Source organism: Oncorhynchus gorbuscha, linkage group LG03 (assembly GCF_021184085.1).
Source record: "Oncorhynchus gorbuscha isolate QuinsamMale2020 ecotype Even-year linkage group LG03, OgorEven_v1.0, whole genome shotgun sequence".
In the NCBI taxonomy this organism is placed as follows: Eukaryota; Metazoa; Chordata; class Actinopteri; order Salmoniformes; family Salmonidae; genus Oncorhynchus; species Oncorhynchus gorbuscha.
The window spans coordinates 45,228,405-45,243,614 of NC_060175.1; the positions used below are offsets into that span (position 1 = coordinate 45,228,405).

General features: G+C 44.0%; 1 protein-coding gene across 1 annotated transcript in view; it reads right to left on the reverse strand.

Annotated features, from left to right (window-relative positions):
• The window catches only part of magi1b (membrane associated guanylate kinase, WW and PDZ domain containing 1b), a 216,373-nt gene that overhangs the window by 99,337 nt on the left and 101,826 nt on the right, over positions 1-15,210 (reverse strand). The window contains 1 exon segment of the mRNA XM_046342648.1: positions 8,988-9,104. Coding sequence (XP_046198604.1) covers positions 8,988-9,104 — 117 coding nt within the window.

A 15,210-nucleotide genomic window follows, 5' to 3' on the forward strand; every position in this document is an offset into this window, starting at 1 on the left:
GTACGACATTTCGACACACACAGAGTGAGAGGAGAGCAATGGAGTGGGAGGATGCTACGCTGGACGTCCCGGTTCATCTAGTTAGCTAGCTGCTACATGGTTGACACTGCAGCGAGCTAGTTTAGCCAGCTTATCTAGTGGCAACCTAATGTGATAGCTTGCTAGCCATTGCAACACACATCTGATTTATCTGTTAACACTTTATGCCAATGACAAGGTGGCTAGTTAGCCAACAAGCAGAGATCATATGGGTAGCCAAAATCGGGGTTAGCTACCTAGCCATTCGATTTGCACTCTAAACACAATTTGAACAACATAATTATATCTGAGAAAAACTTCTTACTCCAGAAATATAGAATATTACAAAGACAGAAGGTAATTAAAGTGCACCTTACCTCTGATTGCGTCTCACTAAGAACCCCCGAGCAAAATATCCTCAGGGTGAAGCCGTGTGCTTCACTTCAAGAGCCATGGTGGAGATACAGGATTTGACAGACAACTTTGAGAGCCTATGAACTGAAGAGTTTTGATGAAAATGTATTTAGAATACATTTCATTGGTCAAAGGGTCGTGAAACGTTCATAGAGACAGACGTAAAGGGGAACCAAAAGCATCAATTCTTGTAAAAAAAAAATACCAGTCAGTATTTAGTGTGATCCCTTTTGCCTCATTCAGTGCGACATCTTCTTCGCATACAGATGATCAGGGTGTTGATTGTCAGCTTAAAGTTAGTGGGGGAGATATAAGACTCCAGCTTCAGTGATTTTTGCACCTGTACACAGCCCATCTGTAAATAGCCCACCCAACTGCCTCATCCCCATATTGTTATTATTTGCTCCTCTGCACCCCAGTATCTCTACTTGCACATTCATCTTTTGCACATCTATTACTCCAGTGTTAATGCTAAATTATAATTATTTCGCCACTATGGCCTATTTATTGCCTTACCTCCCTAATCTTACTACATTCGCACACACTTTATATACATTTTCTATTGTGTTATTGACTGTACTTTTGTTTATCCCATGTGTCCTCTGTGTTGTTTGTGTTGCACTGCTTTGCTTTATCTTGGCCAGGTAACAGTTGTAAATGAGAACTTGTTCTCAACTGGCCTACTTGATTAAATAAAGGTGAAATAATATTTTTTAACATAAGTATTCAGCCCCTTTGCTACGAGTGACAGAATGGAGTTCAGGTGCATCCTGTTCCCGTTGATCATCCTTGAGATGTTTCTACAACTTGATTGAAGTCCACCTGTGGTAAATTCAATTGATTGGACATGATTTGGAAAGGCACCTACCTGTCTATATAATGTCCCACAGTTGACAGTGGATGTCAGAGCAAAAACTAAGCCATGAGGTTGAAGGAATTGTTCGTAGAGATCTGAGACAGTATTGTGTCGAGGCACAGATCTGGGGAAGGGTAGAAAAAAATGTCTGCAGCATTGAAGATCCCTAAGAACACAGTGGCCTCCATCGTTCTCGAATGGAAGAAGTTTGGAACCACCAAGACTCTTCCAAACTGAGCAATTGGGGGGAAAGGGAGGAGAGGAGACCAAGAACCCTATTTTAAATTCTTAATAAATTTGCAACATTTTCTAAAAACTTGTTTTTGCTTTGCCATTATGGTGTATTTTGTGTAGATTGATGAGTAAAATAAATAATTGAATACATTTTAGAATTAGGCTGAAAAATAAAATGTGGATAAGGTCAAGGGGTCTAAATACTTTCTAAATACTGTATATTTTGATTTGGCTATCTAGTCTGTTGGTTTATCATTTTATAGGCTACCTGCTGCTGCAATGTCTCTCATTCTCTGCACACACGCATTACCAATGATCATCTTACTCCGATGTGCTCTGCACACACGCATTACCAATGATCATCTTACTCCGATGTGCTCTGCACACACGCATTACCAATGATCATTTTACTCCGATGTGTTCTGCACACACGCATTACCAATGATCAGCTTACTCCGATGTGTTCTGTACACACGCATTACCAATGATCATTTTACTCCAATGTGTTCTGCACACACGCATTACCAATGATCATCTTACTCCGATGTGTTCTGTACACACGCATTACCAATGATCATTTTACTCAGATGTTCTCTGCACACGTATTACCAATTATCATTTTACTCCGATGTGCTCTGCACACACGCATTACCAATGATCATCTTACTCCGATGTGCTCTGCACACACGCATTACCAATGATCATCTTACTCCGATGTGCTCTGCACACACGCATTACCAATGATCATCTTACTCCGATGTGCTCTGCACACACGCATTACCAATGATCATCTTACTCCGATGTGCTCTGCACACACGCATTACCAATGATCATCTTACTTCGATGTGCTCTGCACACACGCATTACCAATGATCATCTTACTCCGATGTGCTCTGCACACACGCATTACCAATGATCATTTTACTCCGATGTGTTCTGCACACACGCATTACCAATGATCAGCTTACTCCGATGTGTTCTGTACACACGCATTACCAATGATCATTTTACTCCAATGTGTTCTGCACACACGCATTACCAATGATCATCTTACTCCGATGTGTTCTGTACACACGCATTACCAATGATCATTTTACTCAGATGTTCTCTGCACACGTATTACCAATTATCATTTTACTCCGATGTGCTCTGCACACACGCATTACCAATGATCATCTTACTCCGATGTGCTCTGCACACACGCATTACCAATGATCATCTTACTCCGATGTGCTCTGCACACACGCATTACCAATGATCATCTTACTCCGATGTGCTCTGCACACACGCATTACCAATGATCATCTTACTCCGATGTGCTCTGCACACACGCATTACCAATGATCATCTTACTCCGATGTGCTCTGCACACACGCATTACCAATGATCATTTTACTCCGATGTGCTCTGCACACACGCATTACCAATGATCATTTTACTCCGATGTGCTCTGCACACACGCATTACCAATGATCATTTTACTCAGATGTTCTCTGCACACGTATTACCAATGATCATTTTACTCCGATGTGCTCTGCACACACGCATGGCCAATGAACATTTTACTCCGATGTATTATGCACAGATTGGGAGAACAGATACAGTGCGTAACACATTGAATCCAGAGGACACTGATCCAATTAAATTCTGAATAATTGTTGTCCCCCACGATGAAATCGGGAAGGGGACTGTGGATGTCTCAGTCTGTTCGTTCGTACGTTAGTCACACGCGATATTTCACAAAGCAAGGGGCCAATTTTGACGAAACTTGGGTGAATGAAGAGTCATACTATAAAGATCTGGCATTTACAAAACGACACTGATTGGCCCAAAGTGGGAGCTATAGTAATGAACTGAAATCTGTTAGTCACACACAATATCTCAATTGGCCCAAGGGGGGTGCAGCATCATTCATGGGGGGATGACATGTTTACTGTTGCCTTGGTTGATATTGTGATTGTTGTGTGATATTTTTACTTCTATTCAGACAACTTCAATATATATTCTGCTTGTCCGACAATTATTTCTTTACTCGTCCCAGACAAGCGGACTAGCATTAATGTCAAGCCCTATACAGAGAGGCCTGTGAAAAGCAGGTCCTACATACAAACCCTGCAGGGTAAAATGAGGCAGGGCAAACGTGCTCCTAGCAGTCCCCATCTGTGCCAGTGTGCTAGCTACATAGCTGAGCATGCTTGCGCGTGTGCTTAGTTCCATCCTCCCTCTTCCCTTCTGCCCATCCCCCTCTCCAACCCCACCCCCAACGCAACCTCGACCCCACCCCCGCCACATCCTTTTAGCCTATATGCAAGCCATCCACCATGTTCAAGAATGGTGAAACATCACACACCTCGCCACACACACGCTCACTTGCTCACTGCACCTCTCCAGCCACCCGTCATCTAGGAGAAAGAAAAATAACAGCAGACAAAGCACAGCACACTTGCCTTGATGCAAAGAGTGGGGGAGCGAGAGAGAGAGTAGAGTGGTAGCTACCAGTCTGTAGCAGGGATCCTGCTGATTTCTCTATGCAGCGCAGGCAGGCTGAGGCACAAACCCAGTGAGGAGAGCTCTGCTGCTGCTGAGCTGATCACAGCGACGAGTGGAAAACAACAGGGGAGGAGAGGGAACAGCAGCCACAGCTACAGCAGTGGGAGTCAGGATTGAGAGTAGGTATGGGATCGGGAATGAGCACTAGGTGACCGCAGGGAAGCCGACGGACGCCGGAAGATTGGAGAGGAAAAAGAGGAAGTAGAGGGAGAAAGAAAAAAAAGAAATAGCGACATAGTGGGATGTGGTATTTGGAGGTGGAGACGGGTTGTGGTATTTGGAGGTGGAGACGGGTTGTGGTATTTGGAGGTGGAGACGGGCTGTGGTATTTGGAGGTGGATTTGACGGTGGGCTGTGGTATTTGGAGGTGGAGGTGGACTGTGGTATTTGGAGGTGGAGGAGGGCTGTGGTATTTGGAGGTGGAGGCGGGCTGTGGTATTTGGAGGTGGAGACGGGCTGTGGTATTTGGAGGTGGAGAAGGGCTGTGGTATTTGGAGGTGGAGAAGGGCTGTGGTATTTGGAGGTGGAGAAGGGCTGTGGTATTTGGAGGTGGAGACGGGCTGTGGTATTTGGAGGTGGAGAAGGGCTGTGGTATTTGGAGGTGGAGACGGGCTGTGGTATTTGGAGGTGGAGACGGGCTGTGTGGTATTTGGAGGTGGAGACGGGCTGTGTGGTATTTGGAGGTGGAGACGGGCTGTGGTATTTGGAGGTGGAGACGGGCTGTGGTATTTGGAGGTGGAGATGGGCTGTGGTATTTGGAGGTGGAGAAGGGCTGTGGTGTGGTAGGTGAGAAGGCAACAATGTGATAGGAGGAAAGACAGAAGAGGAACTATAGTTATCACGCTGGTCTTCTATGCTGTAGCAGCTGATATTTCCCATCCAGGACAACAATAGGTGTTTTGATCTGTAGAAGGGCAGGGAGGGACACCGGCTGAACTGAACCCTGGCTCTGCTAAGGGAAGTAGAGGGGATACAAAGTACATGGCATCATTTAATTAAAGGTATGTTGTCCAGGACTAAAGTGTTTCTCCCATCTAAATCCTATCAGGTCAATCAACACTAATACGCTAAACCAATAGCACTGTCCTATAAGCCAATAAGACTTCCATCCTACTGTATCTGTCAACTTGTGGCAGTATTAATAATAATAATAATAATAATATGCATCATTTAATTAGAGGTTTTGTCCAGGACTAAAGTCATGTGTGCATACATTCTAAATCCTATCAGGTCAATCAACCCACTACCCTGGCCAATAGCACTGCTCTACCAACTGAGCTACAGAAGGATATGATGGTTATTATATCAATATATGCACATAAAGGCTTTTACACAGTAGAGGTCTCTTCACGGGTCCACCCGAACCAGAATACCCAGAACCCGAACCGAGTCCAAAATGCAAACTTGGCCCTAGGTTTTTGGGTCAGTTCATGTTTGATTGTTATAGGGTCTCAATTCTATGTAACTACAGCTGATAGACCCAAGTGGACCCGGTCATGGCTCTGCATAATCTGTAGCATATTAATTTCACGCTAATAAGGTTCATTTATTAACTTGTAGAAAGCTTAGCCAACATACAAAGACCTATTAACCAGATGAGCAACTTGGCTGATAAACATGATTTAGTTTGTCACTCGGGTCCCATTTGGGGTTGGTTATGATTGTTCTCGGGTCCCCATTCTTTTTTTTTAAGGATCGATCCAGTCAGGTCCGGGTCAAACTTTGGTCGTGTCTACACTTGACACTTACATGTGGCATATGCTATCAGAATACAAAGACGGCATTGAAAAGACAGGTTGTGTTCAGATCTGGCTGACCACTTCAGAAGGTGGTCAGGGATGCATTGTGCGGATTTCTCCTCAGTCTGGAAGCAATCAGGCTGCCGAAAGTGCATATAGTGGGCAACGTCATCAGCACTCTCCAGAAAACTTGTGTTTTGAGGCACCTTTTCATTATAACGTTGGAGGAAATACAGTACGTTCCTAGCGTGTGAGGAATGTGTCGCTGGCCTCATAACTGATAGCCAGCTAGCTAATATTTAGAACAAATATTATTTTGTTTGGCTAGAGTTATGCTAACGCGTTTGAAATCTCTTTAGTGTTGCTTGCTAACTATTATTATTATTATTATCATCATCATTATCATCATATTTAGCCTATTCCACATTTGTAGAATGCATACTGGCATTTTAATATAGCACGGAAATCTTTAATGTGGACACATTTAAATGTAGGTGTAGATGCATGACTCGTTTAGAATTCCATGATCAGAAGTCTATGATCAGAATCCTAAAGCTGCATGAACTGTCAAGTCTAGACACAGCCTTATTGGACCCGAGAAAACGTCTACTACACAGACTAGGATTCATTGACAAAACACTTGAGAATCCCCAGACAAATTTCTCCTCTGTCAGGGTCACATGTCCTCATTGTCACCCGTCCCCTGTCAGTCACCCCACCCCCCTGCTCTGGTCACTGGCCACCTGGTGGGGCCACACTCTGGTCACTGGCCACCTGGTGGGGCCACACTCTGGTCAACCTTTCAAAGCTTCAGCATGTTAACCAAAGAAGCAGCTGCACACACAGACGCTGTCTGATTACATGAATGATGATAGAGTGGAGTCAAGCATTGTCTTGATGGTGTGTGTGTGAGAGAGAGGGAGGGGAGTTTGAGCTGCATGGTTTGAGCAGCATAGTTTGAGCACCATAGAGGAGACGAGAGGCTTGAGGAGGATGTCCCCAGTCAGGAGTAGAGCAGAGCGAGTAGGGTTAGGCCATCTGTCACCTCCAGCTGCTTTCTGTCCATTAATCACAGCCTCCTCATGCACACACAAGTTGACCCATGGACACAACTATACCACCACACACTGACCTCCAGTCTCCAGGGCCTGGAGATGACCAGTGGAGAAACCAAACCACTGCTGACAACATAACCAGTCTTGGTGCCCTTCTCACGTCCTCTTCCCGAATCTATAATGTATCTTTTTGGAATAAATTAATCAAATTAATAAATGTAAATCGATTATCCGGGAATGTAAATTTCACCAACAGCCAGTGGGAACCAATCCAAATAATGTTCCTAGCTAGGTATTCTTCTTATTACGACATATCACAAAGTACAAATGGTACACCTTCATGGTGATATGTTTCCTTGGTTAACCATAATACAGTTTATCAGGGTGTCAATAAGAGTCAGAGAGAAGAGCTAGGCCTTTGGTAATTAAAATGGCCATTATGACCAGACTAGCACAATCCAGGCCTGTCTGGCTGACATATGGCACACTGGGTAATTCCAATAAAGTCCTGAGGAAAAAGCCCCTGGAATACAGACAGCAATTTGCGTGAGAGGGTCATGAATAAACTAATTGAATACCCAATGATGAGAATCCTTAGGAAAAAGTCATGTTAGGACAGTGTTCCCCCTAGGATTTATTTCAGCAGCAGTGGTTAGCAGGTGTTTTTCTTTTTTTGCTGTTTTAAAGCACATTTCCTGCAATTCTACACATTTTGCCATGGGCAGAGAGAACATTATACAGTTTAAAAGCTAGATTTGATATATTTTGCTGAGAAAAAGAATTGCAGTTTTAAAGCAAATTTCCTGCAATTCTACCTATTTTGCAATGGGGTCCCAAGAGAAGATTTGCACTATAGGAGTAGACTTTGATGGTGTATCTGGGGGCTTTAGAAAACATGCTTGGATAACAAAGCATTGAAAGAGAGGCATGTAATTAACATTGTTGACATGCCCCTACTACTCAAGGCCCTGATAATGCAGTAGACCCATTGAATTGTGGGTTGGGTGAAGGGGACTAAAGTAACCTAGCCCAACAAATAAACTATGCTTCATATAACAAATAAACCACGAGAACCCTGCCATGCATTAATGACAAATGCAAAATGGCTGCTGCTAACTACACATCTTTAACCTGATCACACATGATATGTCCTGTGCAGGACTCCTAGTCTCACTATGTACTATGAGTTGATCGAGTTCCTTCTCTCTCTTTCCATCTGTTTGAGTGTCATGGCCAGCTCACGATCACTAGGGAATTCCATCTCCATTATGACGAAGATGATAATCCCAGCTGCTGTACAGGGATTGGTCCACACAGCTGGATTTAGGTATTTTTCTTAAAACTGCGCTTGTAAGTAAGCATTTCACGGTAAGGTTTACACCTGTTGTATTCGGCATATGTGACAAATAGAATTTGATCTATCGCAATGTTGCACTATCGGTCCCCCCACGTCACTGTGAAACATTATTGACACTGAGAAATATGATACATTCGAAGCCTCAAGGTACCTCTGCATTTCCTTCACACAATCTATACAGGACAGCTGCCCCACAGAAAACAGACCTGAATCCTTGGACATCATGACATACTGTACAATGTGAGAAAAAATAGGAGTGAAGATGTGCGTGAGGTTCTGATCAAGACGTAGTGCGTTTAATCACTCTGCCTATTGATCGAGCGGAGGGAGAGCCTCCTGGCCTATCGACCATGGGGTGTGCTGGAGCTTCTTGCTCTAATCACATAGTATTGAAAACTAAACATCTGGCTGATTTAATGAATGATGAGGGTTGAGAGCATGAGCTCCATATTAATCTGGTTCCAATCGTCAATGGGAGGAGACCACCATCTACTGCGGTCTGTGTGTTGTCCAGTGCTTACGTCTCAAATAGTAATCTAAGTTTTTTTATTTTTGAGGGGAAAGAAGCTCCCTTAAAACCTGACAACCATTCAGATGACTTAGAGACATACAGCAACATGAGTATGACCAGCCAAAATCACCAATGTCCAGTGTGAAGCTTCACCAAACAGCACAGAGTCCTTGCAAAGCTACAAAACAATGACATCAAGATGAGGAGGAAGAAGAGAACGACGAGGAGGAGTATAAAAGGGTGTGCTACTCACAAGGCACGGCGTGGCGGTAGAGGTTGTCTCGGATGGTCTGCTGCAGCTCGTGGTCCGGAGAGGACTTCTGGAATCGCTGGCTCAGATAGTGCTTCAGGTCCTTATTCAGCTTGTTTCCTGTAGACAGCCAGACAAACAGGAAGATGTGTGTTAAGTACATCACAACACAGGAATACAGATGCCATGTAACAACGACAAATCCAAACAACACGGCTGTCGTGTATTTCGAGTGAACGCAACTCGCAGCCCATTTCATCACGTCCATAGAAACCAGTCGGACATGAATATGCATAATATAACTGAGTAGACTAGACTGATCTCTCTCTCGCTCTATCCATGTTTCTTTCTCTTGGTCTTTGTATCGTCTGTTTGACACTGCATTGCACACCTTCCATAGTCACTCAGAGGGGTACCTGGCTAGCTCCCTCTCTCCCGGGCTGTAGCCAGTCAGTCCCGTCGTCCCAGTGCTGCCTGATGGCTTAGACCCCTCCCACAGCTAGGCCATCTGTCTCTCAGACACACAGTGGAAAGGCTAACTGTTAGCCGCTGACACAATGCTCGTCAGAGAGAGAGGAGCCAAGCGGTTTCCTCTTGACACGTCACAGCAACACAGTCCTTGGGAGAGCGTTCGCACATGCTAACATATGCTGTGATATGATGAGCACATGCACTACCTTTTGCCATGGACTCAGGTTTTTTTTACAGTGTATTTTTGTATACGGTGGTGCAATGATTCAGTGAGCTCAATGACAAAATCCCATCAGAACAAGCAGGAGGACAGAGGGATACTGACCTCCAATAAGATCCATGGTTGTTATTGTGTATGTGTGATTCTGTGCTTCATTATGATGTAGATCCATCTGTGTGATTGACAGATAGTGCCTTCAGAAAGTATTAATACTCATGGACTTACACCACATGTTGCGTTACAGCCTGAATTCAACATTGATTCATTCAGTTTTTCTCTCTCACCCATCTACACACAATACCCATAAGTGAAAACATGTTTTTAGATTTTTTTTGCAGATTTGTTGAAAATTCAATTAAATAAATATCTAATTTACATAAGTTTTCCCACCCCATGGTCAATACTTTGTAGAAGTACCTTTGGCAGTGATTGCAGCTTTGAGTATTTCTGGTTAAGTCGCTAAGATCTTTCCACACCTGGATTGTGCAACATTTGCCCATTATTCTTTTCAAAAATTCTTCAAGCTCTGTCAAATTGGTTGTTGATCATTGCTAGACAACCATTTTCAGGTCTTAACATAGATTTTCAAGTAGATTTAAGTCAAAACTGTAATTCGGCCACTCGGGAACATTCACTGTCTTCTTGCCTGTACTTAGCACAATTCCATTTATTTTTCATCCTGAAAAACTCCCCAGTCCTTAATGATTACAAGCATACCCATAACATTATGCAGCCACAACTAAGCCTGAAAATACAGAGAGTGGTACTCAGTAATGTGTTGCATTGGATTTGGCCCAAACCTTACACTTTGTATTCAGGACAAAAGTGAATTGCTTTGCCACATTTGTATTACTTTAGTGCCTTGTTGCCAACAGGATGCAAGTTATGGAATGTTTTATTCCGCACAGGCAGAATTCTGCACATTATAATATAATAATAATATATGCCATTTAGCAGACGCTTTTATCCAAAGCGACTTACAGTCATGTGTGCATACATTCTACGTATGGGTGGTCCCGGGAATTCTTGTTTTCACTGTCAATTAGTTTAGTATTGTGAAGTAACTACAATGCTGTTGATCCATCCTCAGTTCTCTCATATCACAGTCATTCACCTCTGTAACGGTTTTAGTCACCATGCTCAAATGGATATTCAATTACTGTTTTTATTTTAATTTTACCCATCTACCAATAGGTGCCAATCTTTGTGAGGCATTGGAAAACCTCCCGGGTCTTTGTGGTTAAATCTGTGTTTGAAATTCAGGCTCCAAGACAACAAAATGTGAGAAAAAGTTAAGGGGTGCGAATACTTTGACAGCACTGTACATTCTAACCACAATCTTAGAATGGTTGGATGCTGCTGAGCCATCGGGCCAACAAAGAGTCTGCTGGTGAATTAAAACCACCAGATTGTGTTGCCATGGAAACAGTGTGTGCGCATCACTGTGCAGGACTACTCCGCTGGTAAATAAAGCCATAGGCCTCTAATACAATGATTAAGGTAGCAAGCCTAGCACACTGCTCTTAGTGTACTGCAATGAAGGCTACTGCACTCATCCACCCAGTCATGCGAGAACCTCCCTCACCACATCTCCTCTCCTGCTGTGACAGATACCAGTCATCAGTGTCACCACTGTGTTAAAGTTAATGGCCTTTCCTCAAACTCATCCTGTTCTTCTCTGTCCTCTGGCTTTTGGGCCCAGCCACTGGAAAGTGTCAATTGCTTTGATGCTCTGAGATTTGTCCCTGCATGAATGATAACATTATTTCCCCCCGTTGAAAACCTCCTACAGCTGTGTGTGTGCCCTCTACCATATGCCTTCTCTGGAAATAAAGTCTGGCTTTGGCCCACCCTCTCCCATCCAGGCATATCATTGTGTCTTAACCTCTAAAACAGTTTCCCCAGGCCAAAGGATAGTCTTAGACACAAACAAACGGGACAGTTCCAGCAGCAGTCTGACCATGACAGACCCGCAGCTAGCCTGCCCGTCTGAACAGGCTGGCACCACCATCAGCACTCCACGATCGTAAGGACGATCAATGGAAACAGGATGCACCCCAGCTCAATTTCGAGTCTCATAGCAAAGGGTCTAAATACTTATGTAAATAAGGTGAATGCACCAATTTGTAAGTCGCTCTGGATAAGAGCGTCTGCTAAATGACTTAAATGTAAATGTAAATGTATCCATTTTAGATTTTTAATACAGTACCAGTCAAACATTTGGAGTGTCCAAAGCTGTCAGGGTGGCTACTTTGAAGAATCTAAAAAATGTTTGATTTGTTTAACACTTTTGCTGGTTACTACATGATTCCATATGTTATTTCATAGTTGTGACGTCTTCACTATTATTCTACAATGTAGAAAATAGTAGAAATAAAGAAAATCCCTTGAATGAGTAGGTGTGTCCAAACTTTTTGACTGGTACTGTGCATTGTAATATTGGTGCTTTGTCTGTGGAATAAAGACAGAAACAAATATTTCTGTGAAAGGCTAATATCGTCCGATAACATCGGTCAACAGATGTATCTGTCTCTACTGAAGAGGATATCAAACGGCAAACAGGAGCACAGACAAACAGGTACATTCACACACTCAACATACTGTGTGCGCACACACACACACACACACACACACACACACACACACACACACACACACACACACACACACACACACACACACACACACACACACACACACACACACACACACACACACACACACACACACACACACACACACACACACACACCTCTAGAAAGTGCTTGTTCTGCTGACTTCATGAGTCATTGACCGCAGAGAGCCCAGTGTGAGATGGGCGGTAGCACCACGTCCTTGAGCTAATCACTAATGGCCTAAATAATGTGCCTGCTGCTAGAAGACAAGGGCAGCCAGCATCCCTCAGAGTCTCTCAGCTGGTAGAGACAGTCCATTGGCATCACTACATTATGGGAAGACAGGACAGTCTGTACAATAGCATGACAACAAAGGGACAGTTGACATGGCCTGCTATGTAAGACCAGGTCAACCTACTGTTAGTCTCTGTCTGACATCAAGCTGCTACTCTACTGAGGATCCTACAACAAGGTCAGTATGCCAGTAGGGCTAATAAGCTAGCTAGACTAGCTTCCTTGTTCCACACCTTAATAGGACACACCCTAACAAACCTGGACCAGATAATGTCCCATTTCGCTGTATCTCTGAGATATCATCAATAAGCACAAAACATTCTTCACTACAAAACACAGCTTCAGGACAGCATGTCACCACCACCCTCTCCTTAACTCCACAGTCCCAGGCTGCCAGGCCCAACAAACCACACTGGAGAGAAATAAGGGTAATAGTGAGAGGCAACAGTTGGTCCCCTAAATCCCTCAACCAGATTAGTGAATATATTTCCTCCAAACAGAGCCCTCCTTGCAGATATCCTCAAGCCCAACAGTGGGTAGGGTTTGAGTATGGACACACGTCTACAGTATCCTCTGTCTCGTCTGACTGAGCCACCATGTACTAGTGTTGAATGCAGAAATGGCTAATTATACAATGAACTCTTCAGCATGTTCATGTCAAACTTTGTCCTGCTAAGTGTGTCCTCTGGATAGCCTAATGAAGCAGGGTTAACGACAGGCTCATTCATCAATTAAAGGAGCAGCAGTGGGATGGAGCTAGGCTACATGGAGGATGTATACCTTGACCCTAACCACTGGTCCTAGATCAGATATATTTCACCACCCGTGATTGCTAAGGTTAGGATCAGGGATAATCTGATACTAGATCAAGGCCTTCATTACCAGCAGCTGAAAAACTTTCCCTAAGCGTTAGTCTCCGCTGGAACACCGAATTATACAGTTATTTAATGAGAGAGAGTTGTCACTACGCTAAAGGCATTGTCACCAGGGCCATCAGGGCTCCCAGTCATTCTCCTGGTACTGATTTACCTCATAACTGCCTGCCTGTTACTCACCACTGACAGACAGAACATGCACCCAGTTCACAAAAATGGCTCGCTCCTACAGACAGTGAGTCACATGGCTTGTTATATAAAGCAGGCATTCAGTTACTGTTCAACTGAACGGCAGAATGGGCAAAACAAGTGACCTGTTATATAAAACAGGCATTCAGTTACTGTTCAACTGAACGGCAGAATGGGCTAAACAAGTGACCTGTTATATAAAACAGGCATTCAGTTACTGTTCAACTGAACGACAGAATGGGCAAAACAAGTGACTTGTTATATAAAACAGGCATTCAGTTACTGTTCAACTGAACGGCAGAATGGGCAAAACAAGTGACCTTAGCTACTTTGAGTGTGGTACGATCGCCAGTTCCAGTATCTCAGAAACGTCCGGCCTCACAGAATAGTGCGACAAACAAAAAACATCCTGTCAGCGGCAGACTAGTGAGCAAAAACAGCTCGTTGATGAGAGGTCGAAGGAGAATGGCCAGAATCGCGCAAGCTTACAGGCAGGCAGGCCACAAACAGGCAAATAACAGCACAGTACAACAGGTGTGCAGAACGGCATCTGGGAACACACAACTCATCAGTCCTGGTCACGGATGGGTTATTGCAGCAAAATACCACACTGGGTTCCACTCCTATTTGCTACAAACAAGAAGCGGCTCCAGTGGGCATGCGATCAGCAACACTGGACAAGTGAGGAGTGGAAATCATTGCCTAGTCCCGGTTCCTGTTGCGTCATGCTGATGGCAAAGTCAGGATTTGACGTAAGCAGCATGAGCCCACGCCCCATCCTGCCTGCTGTCAACTGTACAGGTCTAATGGTGTGGCGAATTCCTGGCACACATTAGGTCCCTTGATAACAACATTTGCAATCCCTGAATAATTCAGGCTGTTCTGGAGTCGGGGGGGGGTCCGAGTTGGTACTAGATTGGTGTACCTAATAAACTGAGTGAATGGTCTCAACTATGAATGACAAAACATGCACCATACTTATTGAATTATTGAGATAGTGATAAGCACATTGTAAATAAGTGTACTACGCTCTTCCTTTCTTTCTCCCCCTTCCTCTAGGCCGGTGTCTGTCTCTCTACTTACATCTCTCGGCTCAACACTGCCCTCTGCGTTCCACTTCATTAGGCCTCTCTTGCGTCACCACTGGGCCCTGTCGCCATGGCAACACCAAGGGGATTAGCATGCATACTGCAGTGGTGACAGATAGCGAGCCTGGTCTGCTGCCCCCAGCTGGACCACTGGAAAACTACAAACACATCAGGCCACATCAGGACTGCTGTAGCGTTCCTGACACCGTTTCTCTAACGAGTTTCTGGTACAACTAATGAATTTCTGCTAAAGTATCAGGTGCACACTACTACCTCCACTGAAAATGAATCATTGTATAGCTGACCTGAAACCACACACAAAGGAATAATAATATCATTGTTCATAACCACACACACACACACACACCTCTTTTCACCAGGGGTGATTAATCAAGAGACAGGCAAGGGAAACACAGCCCTATAATCAAATATTCTATAAGGATCTAAGGGATTAAGCTAGTGTAAGACTGCCCT